Below are 15195 nucleotides of genomic sequence, written 5' to 3' on the forward strand. Positions count from 1 at the left end.
TGAAGAAGCCACGTGACGAATCATACTTCCTCTAAGAGTTAGGCCTCAACTATTTGTGTCTCTTCATCTACATTTTGCACATACGGGGATGGCGAGTACGAGGTAAGACTGCTCAACTCATCTCTTCAGCATCTAGGCTTTTATATCTTCAAAATACCTTTTTTAAATATCTACTGTCACCTCTGGATGCATAAAATAACATTTAAATTTAGTGTAACTGAAATGCTGACAGGTTTGACATTTCCTCATAAACAGACATCTGCAGTGTTTTTACATTTAAAGGTCCGATGTCAGCGTCTGAATTACGTTTTTCTGTTGGGGAACAAACACGATAGGATCATTTAATTTTGTAGTTTTTATTTGAATTTGTTTTATAAAGACCTCATGCATGACTAAAGTATCAGCTTCCGTTGTTTGGACGGTTTCAGTCAGTTTCCGGTTAATGAAGCCTCTTCTCCCTTTCACTTAGTTCAGGGGCCATTATGAGGATCGGATCATTGTTGCCTTCCTGGCGTCTATAAATTATTTATCAGCTTCAAGATGAAGAAATTTACCTGATTTTATGACGGAGTAGAAAGCACTGTTAATATCAACATTTACTTCAAAGCTACGTGAATTCTGATCAAATAAATAAATCCAATATTCTACTTGAACATGCAATAAAAAAAAAATCTGCATCATAAAGATTAATATACAGCATGTGAGAGTCTGGGCTGCTCAATATGAATCACTTATTGCTTCCTTATAGCTTCTGTCGGCAGCATAACCTATGGAGCTTTTTCTAATGTTCTTCAGGACAGGGCATCTTTATCTGATCATAATGGACTGAGTAGAAAAAGAACAAACAAGCTCTCATAAAAGTAGATGTAGGAGAGAGATGAGTAATAGTGATAAACTGTCAACATGCTGATAAAAACATGCAACCAGTAACTGAGGACATCTGGGGGCAGAGACGGGAACAAAACCCTCAAACTAACATCACTGCTATAAAAGGTGAAATTCTTTAACGTTTGAAAACAGATGTTTACAGACACGGCACAAAATGACAACTTAAAAAAAATCACTGTGAAAATCAGGATGAACATTTCCTCTCTTCATTTAGGTTAACATAATTATTTCTATTTCCTTAATGGCAGAATAATGAGAGATTTCTTTAAACTTTCTTCTAATTCAAAAGTTTACTCAGTGCCCTAGTTTTTTGAGGCTTTGGCACAAAAACTGTATGATTTGGGACAGATATTTTGAGTACGCTTCAACAAGCTTCTCAATTTCTCTGGTACTTGGTGTAACTTAGTCAGGTTTGTTGGTTTTCTTGCTCAAAAATTTCATTTCAGTTCTCCCCACGGATTCTCTATGGGGTTGTGATCGAGCTAATGGCCACTCCAACATGACTCTGCTGTCCTTAAGTCACTGCATATCTGATTTGGTGACATTACTATGGTGATTGTTCACTCACTTGCAACCACAATTGAATTTTCTGGCTGATTGTTAAAGATTTTACTTCAATATTTCCACACAATGCTATTTTCCCCATAATGTGTGAAGTGCACCAGTCCCTCCTGCAGCAACCCTCATGCTGCCCTCATACTTCACAGTCAGGATTGTGCTCTCATGCTTACATCCATCCTTCAATCTAAATATGGTCATTATGGTCAAGCGCTTAAGTTTTGTTTCCCTCAAACCACAGAACATGGTGCGAAATATTTATTTTTACCCTGATTTGGCCCATAATGTTGCTTTTGGATGAAGGGCGTCTTCCTCGCTGAGTGGTTTTTCAGCCCAGGTTGGTACATGACTTGTTTTGCTGTGGACATTGACATGCTGTTAACAGTTAGCATTTTCACAAGGGCTTTTGTTTCACACCTAAACTCTGCAACACAAAACCTGTCTCCTTCCTGAACAATGCAGTGACAGCATGACTCTCATGCTGTTTATATTCTACTTATTTTGTGGCAACTTCAACAATAGTAATATTAATGCATGTAATCTGATTCGTCTAAAATCCCTCTGTCTCTCATTGCTTGGACATTTGCCACATAGCAAAACTTTTGGTAATTATACCTGGCCTAAAACAGGAAACATTTAATATGATTCAATGTCAGAGAGTGAAGGGAAAGTTTGTTATGTAATGTTATGTAGATGTCTGGTTTCATTTGTTTGTCTGAAGTGGTGCACTGTTTATAGCACAGCAGCACCAGAATATACAAAAATAATCTAAAAGAGCCACAAATAGAGAAAATAAAGAAATGACCAGATATAATAATAGAATGACTGAAAGAGTAATAAAAAACTATACTTTAAAAAGTTCTAGAGCTATAGATACATCAACTTAAGATTTTTACTACAGTGAAAGAAAAAGTAATCAGTCGTCTTTAAAAAAGTACCTTTGTCTGGTTTGTAAAACTAACTTGAATCAAAATAAGAAACATTTCCTTAAAAACAAGACAAAAATGTTTTTATTGTTGTTGCTATTAATTTCACTGATGTGTTTTGTTTTAAACTTCATATAATTCTGATAAATCTCTTTTTACTGAGAACTTGAGTTTAAGTTGTACAAGTAGAAACATATCACTTCTGCCAACACATTTAACCTCATTATTTCCTGCCATTTAGCCTCGACTGTTCAGTAACCTATAGTTTAATGTTTACTTTGACACATGTTTTAACATGTTAATTTGATGCAACACTGAAGTGAGCGAACCGCAAGAAACCACAAGATTTACTAAAATGATTTAAAATGTGTGAACTAAAAATATGAGGCGAGTATCTCGACTTTGTCACTTCATGTTTTCCTTATTTGAACACTGTTAAAAGACCCATTGTCATCTCATTAAAATGTAGACTGTTTGGGTCTGCATCTTTTTTGGTGTCATCTCCAAACTAATAATGTCTGTTGTAATTTTTAATTTCTGTCTTTCTTGTGTCTAATGTCCATTTAATCTGGGTGACATCAACATGCTTGTCTTTTGTTCTTTCTGTGTTGCTCTACATTACATCTGCATGAAACTATTAATATAGCTATTAATAATATAACAACTAATATGCTAAAACTGTATGTGGCTGAAACTGAAGGGTCAGGTTGAGTCTCACAAAATCAGAGAAATCTTAATAATTAGTAATTATTTACTAATTAACAATAATTAGTAAATAAAATTTGTAAATAATATGTACTCATAAAATAAATCTTTGATGCTACTTTATGTGGAAAACCTTTTTCAGAATAATTAAAGATGAGCATATTAACAGTGCATATGCCATTTAATCAGAATGTTTTGTGAAATGTGTAGTGGACTTACACCTTTTAACCAGCAGAGGGAAATGCATTTGCTATATCAATGACGTCCACTAAACCGGAAAATGTGCAAATGGCTCCCATGCAGATAGTTCTGATTCTAGTATGTAAAAAAGTTGATTTATAAAATGTACTCTCCCTGTTTGCAACACAAACGTAAGCCTTTTATAACAAGCAGTGTCTAAAAGCTTGAAGTTCAAGTGAGCAAGTGAAAGTCAATGGTTTTGGTAACACTGAAACCAGACACACATTTGGAAATGCAACACAGGAGACGCAGCTTGCATGAAGCAGAAGTATGCAGTGCCCATTTGCTAAATAAAGGCAGGCATACATCATGCTTTCACTACGGCCACACGGCATATTTATATCTATGACACATTTCTGACCAGAACGTTGATGTACTATTCTACAAAATTCATACCCAAAAATGTGTATATTTTTAGAGGTTCAAGTCTATTTGAGAGTACTCCTAAAGAAAGGCCACCAGTGATACTTCTACCACAGAGCAAGAATCATAGCTCTGAACAGGGATGCCACCAGGAATCTTGGGCCCCATGGCAAAAAATAAAAGTGGGCCCCCCCTTTGCAGATGCTATTATAATTTCTTGAGACTATCTGACCCATCAAAAGCATCACAATTTTAAAGGCTTGCAATTGCCTTGCTTTCTTTGGCCCAATGCTGATACTAGCACAATATTCACTGCTAGTGAATTTTACATGCAACAGTCCACATGCTGCATGCAAATAGGTTGCTTAATTTATTTAATTTTTTTGTAGTTATATTACCTTATTAAAGTGTCTCTCCCCAACAGAAACAGTCACAGACAATGTGCAAAACATACATGAAGCAATCATGCAATCCACACTTCTCAAAAAATGCTATGTTGTTGCATTTTGTTCGAGCTGCAGTATATAACTTTTCCACATTTGTTAAAGCTGTCGCCATGTCATGAAAGTTTGCTATAAAACAGATAATCTGTGAAAAGACCAATCTCCTCCTGCACCGTTCTGACCAAAACAACCAATCAGAACCAGGAGGACAGCCTTAGCACTAGTGTCACTCAACCTCATTCACTCACTGCTAAGTGTGTTAATGGAAGATTTTATTAAGATTCTGTGAGCAATAAATATATTTTTTTTTGTTGTGTAACTCTAAAAAGAGTAGAGAGACAGGAAATATCCACAAAGATTCCCTGGAATGATGCTAACTTGCTTGTTATTGAATACAGTGTTGCTCACCTTTTCTCTGGGACAGGGGGGAGAGGTTATGCTGGTATCGGGGCTAGAGCTGCTGCTGCCTGACTCATCTGCTGTTAAGTGTGATAAAAGGCACAGGGACAAGTTAAATATATTAATATGTTGTTAAATTCTTTCCTTCATTCATCACATGCTAGTGAAATGTCTCTCTATTCTGTAGCTAAGCTAACTATGCTAAATGGTTGACAATCTCGCACAGTCTACTCACCTTTCTTGGAGAAAAACTGGGCTATAAATTGACACTCTTGTCTTTTCTCTATCTCTTTGTTTTTGTAAACCTGACTTTATTATTTTTCTTGGCAGCATAGTAACTTACAGAACGCCGTCGTCAAGTGCGTTAAGCAGGAACGAACCATTTCATGTAGATCCGGGGGGTTCAGTCCAAAAATGCACGTGTGCTTTTTGGTCTGGGAGTGGAAACATTACATTTTTACTCCTAAAATTTTTTAAAAACATTATATGATTAATTTTGTAATTGACTGGGCCCCCAATTTTTTCTATTTCTATAAGAAAAAAAAAAAAAAAGAAAAAAAATTGTGGGAGGGCTCCCTGTCAGTCAGGGGACTTGGAATTGCTGTCTGGGGTCATTTCTCATCAGTGATTAGCCTTTCTCATCTCATGGCCAAAGTAAATGTTTCAGGTCAAGCTTTCAACATTAAGATTAGTTCAGATTTCAGTTTATTACCAGAATCTAAGCCGCTTCCTCCCAAAAACACACAGAATAAGACACAGATATATCTTATTCTGCCTAAATCAGTGAAAAATCTTCAACAACTCCATTTAGAAAGTATGTAGATGGCGCACAGTTACACTTTACTTTCTTGCCCATTAAATCTTCAAGTATAAAGTATGTAGAAATTTTGCGGGAAATGTGTAGTACTTTGGATTTTACACTTTCAATGTTCTCGGTTGGCAGCAGTTTTTTTGACTAAAGGACTAGTGTTGTGCAAGTGAAGTGAAGCAATCAAAGCTGAAAACAGGAACCTGAAACAGTCTCCCCCTCCAACTTTAACTCAGACAGACCTAAAGGAACTTTAAGGTCAAAAACATTAAATACCGACCAAACTTCATGATCAGTCTGAATTATAGTCTTTAAACATTTGGGTATTTCCTTGTTGCATCAGTTCTGAGACAGCAGGGTTCTCCAAGACTTCTTATCAGTGTGACCATGTTGGTTTTCATGGTGAAAGAGCAGTAAAAGACATTGCTAAGCTCATCTGGCCTGTCTATGTGACAATATAAGATGAAGCTTATAACCACACTAATGTGGTAGAAACCAGAACACAGAGCAACATGCTGCCAAATTATAGTCACTAAGAATTAGGACATTAAATGTAAAGAGATTAGTTTTTGAGGCAGGAGAAAAAAAAATCTTTGTGTAAGTTTTGTCTGTACAGGATGTTATGACCCAAATTATCAACAAGTCATATGAAAATAGAGAGGCAGATAGCTAATGTTAGCCTAGCACATTGGCAAACATTCACACAGAAAGTTTTGTAGCTGTGTGTACCTTTAAAAAAATAAAGTTACACATCTTTGAAGTACAGTATTATTATAACAATATAACATTTCTAAAACCTGGTAAGAGTGATGGGTTTTGCCATTATCTGTTTCTAACAATACAAGTCACAGTGTGTAGTGGGAATGACGATGCATGTTCAGTGAGATACAAACATCCAGAAAAGCTCATTAGTAGTTTACAACTTTCAATTTGTACATATGTACAACAACCATGATGGGCACTGAACTTGTTGCTTTGTGCTCATAAATGTTCCCAAATAAAGATAGTTTTATTTGAGAACATCAGTTCAATGTCTGATGTTTACAAGGAGCATTTCCAGAAACAGTGGTATGTTTCCAACAAGCTCCTTGAAAACGAGGTAAATTGTGAAACAAAAACCTGGGATAGGTTTGTAATTCAGGTCATTTTAATCGCACATCCAGAATTAGATTTTTTTTTTCAGTCAAGTGGGAGGGAAAAAAAGAAATGAGAGGAAATTAAATGTGAGTATCAGATCAGATTGGAATAAAGAACAAAGTCATTTTTATGAAACGTGTAAAAAAATTCCTCATCATCACAAATTTAAGTCAGGTATCCTATGGCGGTGCAGAACAATACAGGAGCGAACTATTAAATAACAGAAGGCAAAGAAACAGATCCTAATGAGAGGACAGAGATCCTTACAGAGGACAAAACTGGAAGGGTTTTTACCACAGAGCCGAGTTGGTGAATTACAGTCAGGTGTGCAGGGCAGGCAGGAAACAAAAAGCAACAAATTCATTCACTAAAGGGCATCTGGATGATTTTCAAAATAAAACAGGAACTTGTAGCAATGTCCAAACTTTGACACATCATGGTTGCATCCTACAGCAGCATTCAGCTTTGATGCACTACAAATCTTGAACAAACTTCCAGAAAACTGCAAAGAGCCAAAACTTTGAGATCTTTAAATCATGACTAAAAGCCCACCTGCTTAATGCAACATTGACCATGTAATACGAATTGGTGTTTTTGATGATGGTATTCAAATTGGTGACTGTCTCTAATTTTTTTGTGACTCTTTGATTTTGTGGTTTTATCATGGAAAGCACTTTGAACTGCCTTGTTGCTGAAATGTGCTACACAAGTGCACTTGCTTGATTAAATCTGATTTTAGGATATATACAAAGTGGAAGTTTGCATAAATCTGGAAGTTTGTTCAATATATTGTCACTGTGGGCTGAAGTAGAGACATTTTTAGCAGATGCTTTACTTGACCTCCTGTCTTCTTTTCTCCTCAGAATCACAAACCTTCAGAATGTCGTTAAACAAGTGCCGCTTATTCAGACTCCTCAGCAGAGCGCTGCAGCACAGGGAGCCGTTCAGATGAGGATAAAAAGCTCCCAGAGCTCCGGAGACCGCTTGAGCCAGTCCAAGTCCATGGTCCTGCAGGACTCTGACCTTCCTCAGAAACCTGTGTGTAGACCAAACAAACCCAAACTTATGCACCATCTTTCTTTGGTTTTAAATCATGTTTTTCTTCTTCAGCTGTCTCGACATCGCAGGAATCAATCCCAGCACGGTGTGGTTCTTTCAGTAGCAACAGCATTCGAACCACTGGTATGTATAAAACTTCACTCCTTTAAAAAGCTGCCTTTGTCAAAAGGTTTAAAATGAATTTAGATAAGATACCCTTTGTTAACATTTAGCACTTTTCTGTTATATTTCCATGACAACTTTTATTTTATCTAATACTGAAAAATGTATGGCATTAAATCTTGTGCAATACGATGCACAAATTTTCTCATATTTTGTTAGGAACAGATCTTTATATTTTACAGAATACAGTGCTAAGCTCATCTAAGAAGCACAGTAAACATGTCGTTCTCATACAGACCCATTGTGTCGGGTTTTGACTCAGTTTGTGTCGACGTCTGTTTTTAGTGTTGCCTTCTTGGTCCTGCACACATGAGGTTAATAAGGTTCTGATTGTTCCCAGGTGGACCTGAAAGGTGAACACCTGAACGTCGCTAAGATCTCAGACAACGGTAAGAAGCAGAGGAAGAACTGGACTTCGATGTGGACTGTGCTGACCACAGATGAACTGCTGCTGTATAAAGACAAACAGGAAACTGGTGTGGTAAGGAACTGTCTAAACTCAACCATGACACAGAGTCAACCTCAGAAACTTGACCTGCTTAGTTCTTTAGTATCAGTTTGTTGCTCTACTGGCAGCAGGAAGTGCATTAATCGCTCATGTTGTGTCCAACGTTCCCCGTGTTTAGAAACCAGGAGGTAAAACGGATGTGGTTCAGCTTTGTGGGGCCGTCATTGAGTGGGCAGCGGAGAAGTCAAGCAAGAAAAATGTCTTCCAGGTAAGACATGTCTTCCGCCTCGGAGCCGTCGCCTCGTCTAATGGGCAGCTTGTGGATCTTTAAAACTGAATTGTAACTTTTCTGTCTGTTCCAGATCACAACTAACACAGGAAGTGAATACCTCATCCAGGCTGACAGCTTCCCCACTGCCAGCAAATGGCATGAAGCCATCAGAAAAACTGTCGACTCATCAGTAAGAAACCACATCAAGCACCTACAGTGTGGTGAATTAGTTTTCCTTTAGGTGTATAAAAAGTGGAATGATGTCTCACTGTGATTTTTCTTTTCTTTTGGTTTAGACGAGAGAGGGCAGAGGCTTTGCTCTGCGGAGGTCCAACAGCTCAGAGTTACTGTCCAGGCACAGCTCCTTACCTGGACACGGCTCCGTCTCACCCAACATGAAGCAAAGAAACCCAGTTCACAGACGCTCCATCAGTAAGTATAAAACACATTTATATGCTTAAAATTAGGATTAAATTATAACCAGATTCAGTCAGGATTTACAAAAACGTGGTAATTATAAGTTAAACAGTATTTATGAACAGAGACACAAACTGGAAAAAGCAACAGCTTTGTGGTTTTGTGTATTGACCTATAGTTGCTATAGTGATAATAAAATAAACATCTGTAAGATGGGAGACAGTGTGGTAAAATTATTAAATAGTTACTGCAAATTTTTTCTGAATGCAAATTACCTTGTTATACCTTTATATTATCGAGGTAGGTAATAACAAGTTGCATTTACGTGAGTGACTCTACTTTTTACTTCTACATGAGCGATATTATCTTACAGTAACACTACTCTGCAACTTGTGCCTACTCTACCCACAGTGGACCCTTCTTGAAGTGACAGAAATAGCATTCTCTGTAACCAAACGTACATCTTCCCACACTGTTCAAGATAATGTGATACTTCTTCTTCTTCACAAGTGTTTAGTTCCTGTTTGCTAACTGTGCCAACTTCAAAACAAGTAGTCTGCAATGTTCAGACATTATTTGGTGTCGGTATGGTTTTTGAAAGCTTAATTTTGAGAGAAAGTGAATTTTTTTCCCCCTTTGGCTAAATTTATTTTTATTTTTGACTTTATTAATTAAAAAAAAAAGTTACATTATATGACATTACAATCAATTTCTTGATGGTTTTAAATTCACTTTTTTGAATTACTGTTTTTTTCTCATGAGGAATGCATACCTTACCTAATTCTGCTTGTTTAGGAGCGCTAACATCTAATGTAGCTTTCGGCTAACTTTTTATCATGTGATAAGTGCAATGTAAGTAATTATTTGCAGTCTTTCTTAAGCGAGATGTTATCTGGAGAAATGTACCCATTATTGTATAATATTTCATTGTTACAATGAAAATGAATATTCTATTCTATTCTATTCTATTCTATTCTATTCTATTCTATTCTATTCTGTTCTATTCATTAAAACAGTTATTTGTTCTGATCCAGTTAAGACCTTATGATGCTGTAGTTAGGAAAACTACAGCTTCATATCTTTAGTAGTGATGCATTACAATGTGCACCAAATGACAGACATTTAAACTCAAACTCAGTTTTCCAGTTGAACTTTAACCCTTCCATGTCCTGAAACTTATTTCTTGAGTGAGTTTTCCTCTGAGTTGATTCATTTCAGCTGCATAAACAGAATATGATCTTATTATTGAATATTTAATTGTTTTCCAGACGTGTTTGGAGGCTCGAAGCTGAAACACAGCGCCTCAGACAGTGCAGACAAGAATGGAGTGAAGAACAGACTGAAGAAGTTCATCATCAGACGTCCGTCCATGAAGACATTGCAGGAGAAAGGCCTCATCAAAGGTTGTTGCATATCAAAAAACTAATTTTGTAAAAAAAAATCAATCGATGTTTTAATGCTTGTAATGAGCAATTAAAAGATCCACATTATAAACTTAGAATGTATCTTGTGGCAGATAAGCATGTAGTATGAATGGATGGATGGATAAGATTTGTATGTTTTTGTATTTAAAATGCAGTTAAACAGAAGCTGTGAAAAGCTGTGCTAAACTAATAAACTGTTTTATTTCTGCCTGACAGATGAAATCTAAACAGAATGTAGAAATTTTAACCTGAACATTTTCTCCTTTAAATCTCAGACCGAGTATTTGGTTGCCACCTGCTGACGCTCTGCGATCGTGAAGGAACCACAATTCCTAAATTTGTAAGGACTTGTTTAGAAGCTGTTGAGAAACGAGGTACGTTCAGCGGGAGATGTTTTCTTTTCTGCCTAACTTTGTCCTTTACACAGAGTTGATTCATCAGACAGACCTTAATCATCTAAATCATCTGAATGTTTAATGTTTTCAGGTCTAGACGCAGACGGGATCTATAGGGTCAGTGGAAATCTGGCCACAATCCAGAAACTTCGCTTCATTGTTGACCAAGGTGTGCTTGAAGGAAATGCATGTCATCTGCTGCTTTTCTCTAATTACAATGTTGTGGCTTAAACTAAAGATTAAACCTCAGATTGAGAAACCAAAGCCTTTTTGTCTGTTCTGTCCCAGAGGAAGAGCTGGACCTGGACCACAACCAGTGGGAGGACGTCCACGTCATCACAGGAGCTCTGAAGATGTTTTTCCGTGAGCTGCCGGAGCCGCTGTTCCCCTTCAGGTTCTTCCAGCAGTTTGTGGAGGCAGTCAGTGAGTGAAAAATAATCATATTTTTTCTCTCTTTGGTCTATTATGTCTGTCTGAGCGATTTTAGCTAAACAATGGGGTGAATTTTTGCAGTTGAAATTAAAAATATCAAGACATGAATAAATGATGAAGACGTTCAAATGGATGTAAACTGACACTGATGTTGTTTCTCAACAGAGATTAAAGAAACCAAACAGAAAACTCAGGCTGTGAAGAAACTGATCCATCAGCTGCCGAAGCCCAACCATGACACCATGAAGCTGCTCTTCAGCCACCTGCAAAAGTAAATATGCTGGAAGAAATATTATTCTACTCACCAGACACATAATAAGCAGCTAAAATGTCCATTTGTTTGCAATTACAAGACTAGAAATAACTGTCATCATCCCACATTGGGGAAATTCAATGCATACATCAGTCTACGTATATTTTATTTCATTTTAATGAATTGAGAAGGTAAAATAATAATGCACATTTTTAATATTTATTGAATGTGAGTATATTGACAATAGGCATAGCCAAGGTGCTTTTTTGGCCTGAGATGAGGAGTCAGCTCCTCCAGACTAGCAGCAGCAGCAATTAGCAAACACCTGGTGGAATTACTCGTCTACTGAGCTCATCATGTGAACTACTTCTCAGTCTAATGGTTCGTAGAATGGTTGTAAACGGCACAAGGTGATGGCACTGTTGTGATGACATGTTGAAGGCAAAGTGTCAGAAAGAGCAGGAGCTTCTTAAAGGGACAGAAGCCCAATTTCAGAGAGAGTTATTTTCTGAACAACTGAAGGTAACAGTTACTTGATTGTGCTACCAAATGGTACTGTGTGACTGGAACGCCGCCCCTTTATGAAAGAAAGAAATATTGGGTGTACTTATACATGTAAATATTCTTTTTTTTTTTACTTATTTGCTTATTTGTGCAATTGTACTTAATGTTTGTATGCTGAGTGTTTGAAGCTGAAGTCATATTATTTATCTGAACATATGAAACTAAACTGTTACATTTAGAAGTTGTGTGTGAAAATAAGAGTTTTATTAACTTTAGTATTCGCCATGTTTCAGTAGGAAATCATGTCTTTAAACATAAATTCAAACCTCTGGTACCAAACCTATATTTGGTTCCAGATATGACACTATTATTAATAAAAATAAAACATCACCAGATCTATATCTGACCAAAACCTGACACCTGAACCACAACAGAACTCTTGACTCCCTCTGACTTCATGTTTCTTTTGCGTTTTTCAGAGTTCTGGCTTTTTCAAGGAAGAATCTGATGTCCACTCAGGGTATCGGTATTGTGTTTGGACCAACACTGATGTGGCCTGAGCTGGATGCAGGAAACATGGCGGTCAACATGGTTTACCAGAACCAGATCGTGGAGTTCATCCTAATCGAGAGCCGGGAGATCTTTGACCTGGGCAGGATGTGAGACGGGCAGGAAGTCAGATCAGACTGATGGACTCGGATCCACTCATCACCAGAAAATCATCCAACTGATGAAGTGTTTGGGTGCCTGGGGTGTATAAAGGATTAAATGTATTACATCGTTAGATCAAAATTCATCTAATAGTTTGTTTTAAAAACACAAACTTCTGAAATTGATCAAATAAATCTGTAAATATTCAACTATTTTAACATTACAAGATAAATGTGACTGCTGCTTATTTTCATTTGAACTGAATTTAGGTTAAAAAAAAAATACACATTTATTTTAAAAACAATGTTTGAATTTATTAAACAGATAGTTGTATATAATAACATATTACTGTCCCTTCAGCCCCCGCTGGATGATAAATAATAAATATCACAACTTGTGTTTTTTTGGACTCATAACACATCTATTAAATTTGAAAAATCTAATTTGAAGAAAAACTTGTGTCTAAAAGGTTTTTATCTGAGAAAGAACATTTAGAGGCAACATATTTGATATCAGTAACACTTTATTTTGTCATTGAGGGAAGATTGTGCTTCAAACACTGGAGGAAAAATAATGATTTGACATCTATAATAGAAATATCAGCTATTAATTTAAAATAAATGAAGTAAAATAAATATAGAAAGTAAAAAACAAATGTAGAAAATAATTGAAAATACAATACAATATGTAGGTGAAAATAAATATAGTAAATGACTAAACATTAAATGATTAAACATTACAGGGAAATAAATAGTTATATAAATGCAGTAAAAAAAATACTTTAAAATAATGCCATGATGCAGCAATGTTCAATAATTACACAAAAATAATTACAGTAGACTAGACATATTTCAATTATGGTAGTGAAATAAATACAGTAAAATAAATACAATCATTGAAAATCAGTAACTGTGACAACAAATACCAGGAATAGCAAATACAGCACAACACTTCCATAACATCTGAATCCCACAGACATAAACACACCACGGGTCTAACGGACACGATCCAGCTCAGGATGCGTTTTGGTGAACTTCCTTTACTGTATTCTTTCTGAAGAAAACTTAATGTTTGTAGAAACATAATGTTTGTAGAAACGGTCAGAAACATAATGTTTGTAGAAACTTAATGTTTGTAGAAACGGTCAGGAGCAGCTGAGGAATTCTCCAGCAATAACAAAAAAATAAAAAATTAATATAAAAAGTATCAAAATGTCCAGTAATAAAATATAAAATGTTGAAAAAGGCAACACTTGGACTGGTAAGTTTAAACATTCACGAAAAGAACAATTGAAACTCAAGACAGGACAGCAAAAATGATTGAAAACAACTATTATCAATGTAAACTCAAAAAGCAATGATGTGCAAATAGATGAAATTATTTGAGGTAATTTTTCTCCAAAAAGGTTTATATAGTGTAAATACCATTAAAATCAGATGACTAGGCAGTGTTTATTTAAATTATATTGCAATTTAAAAGCATTATTATTTATTATTTATTTATTTTATTATTATTACTATTATTATCATTACTATTAGCTGTTGGGAGGAAAAGACTGCTTCAAAAATCCCAAAAATTTAATTTCTAATATTTTTTTTTCAGTCAAGAGAAATACAAAAAAATCAGACCTGAGGTGAAAATACTCTGTTTTCTCTTTTTTGTCAGGAAAGTGTCTAACAGTTCAAAGTTGATTAAAGATAATGCTTCTAATAATGCACTTTGATGCATCAATGTGCATTATTTGGGTTATACTTAAGAAAAAAAACAGCAGCATAAACTGCTGCTGTCTTCTAAAGTTCAGGTTTTAATACTGCAGAAAGACAAGTTGAATTAAATGAATGGATCAGAGTCACAGGAACTAAAACAAACAGCTTTGTTTTTCTGACAGAAGAAGATCTGAATCAGAGAACAAATCAAGTTATTATTGGCTGTTAAAGAGGAAAGTTGAGGAAATAAATGTTCCCAGTAAAGGCAGAGTGGTGACGACCGGAGAGTTGAGTAAAGATCTTCAGAAACAAACAAACAAAAAAACTGATCCAGAGCCAGCTGTTACCTGTAAAGATAGAAAGTCATACATTTGTAAAGAAAAAACTAAATAAAAGGGGAAGAAATAATATTAAATGGAGTAATTACAGTCCAACTAATTCCTCATTTTTCTTCATATTCATTTATTAGACCTGATTAAAAGCCAAGCCTTCAGTCCTGATTGGGTCAAAGAGTTACTGACCTGGAGTCCCTGCTGGTTTCACTGTGGGTACTGAAGCTGTTGCTGCTGCTGAGCTGCTTGATGTCGGGAGGAGTGATGGCGAGGACTGGAGGCCACGCCCCCTCCTCTGATGGTGGGTTTAATGGATGGGGAGGAGGACGAGTGATGGTACTGGTGCCCGGCTCTGATTGGCTTGGCTGCATGGAGGCAGGAACCATGTGACTCAGTTGAAATCACACTCTTCAGATTACAGATTCAGTTTTCTGCAGGCTGCGGTTCTCACCGATCTGAGCAGAGTGCCCCCTCCTGGAGACGTTCTTGGACCGGACGGCCTCTTTGATCCGGTCCACCTCCTGCTGGTACCGTTTGCGGTCCCTCAGAGCCGACTCCTTGGCGTTCTTCAGGGCCGTTTCCAGCACTCTGACTCGCTCTGCGGTGGCCCTCAGCCGCCGGTCCAGCTTGGGCAGCTCGCAGCGCAGGTCAGCGTTGTCCCGCACCAGCTGGGA

General features: G+C 36.6%; 2 protein-coding genes across 4 annotated transcripts in view; one reads left to right on the forward strand and one right to left on the reverse strand.

The window, feature by feature from the left end:
* arhgap15 (Rho GTPase activating protein 15) lies at window positions 1-13313 on the forward strand. The gene is made up of 13 exons (XM_008402115.2): window positions 1-102; window positions 7331-7505; window positions 7578-7649; window positions 8029-8169; window positions 8315-8404; window positions 8499-8597; window positions 8704-8839; window positions 10093-10227; window positions 10524-10622; window positions 10735-10812; window positions 10932-11066; window positions 11241-11346; window positions 12312-13313. The coding sequence occupies exons 1-13, from the start codon at window positions 89-91 to the stop codon at window positions 12493-12495; spliced, it is 1464 nt and encodes a 487-aa protein (XP_008400337.1). The 5' UTR covers window positions 1-88; the 3' UTR covers window positions 12496-13313.
* Window positions 12495-15195, reverse strand: part of LOC103460122 (kinesin heavy chain-like) — a 25112-nt gene continuing 22411 nt past the window's right edge. For 2 of the 3 annotated variants that reach the window (XM_008402125.3, XM_081604589.1), the window contains exons 24-26: window positions 14973-15189; window positions 14711-14886; window positions 12989-14536 (exon numbers count right to left, since the gene is read on the reverse strand). In XM_008402125.3, coding sequence (XP_008400347.2) covers window positions 14729-14886; window positions 14973-15189 — 375 coding nt within the window. In that variant the 3' untranslated portion in view covers window positions 12989-14536; window positions 14711-14728. Of the gene's footprint in view, window positions 12580-12988; window positions 14537-14710; window positions 14887-14972; window positions 15190-15195 lie in introns of those variants that run through there. The other variant, XM_081604588.1, reaches the window with a different exon arrangement.

The sequence above is a fragment of the Poecilia reticulata genome, chromosome 2 (genome assembly GCF_904066995.2).
Source record: "Poecilia reticulata chromosome 2, P_reticulata-male-v2, whole genome shotgun sequence".
Classification (NCBI taxonomy): domain Eukaryota; kingdom Metazoa; phylum Chordata; class Actinopteri; order Cyprinodontiformes; family Poeciliidae; genus Poecilia; species Poecilia reticulata.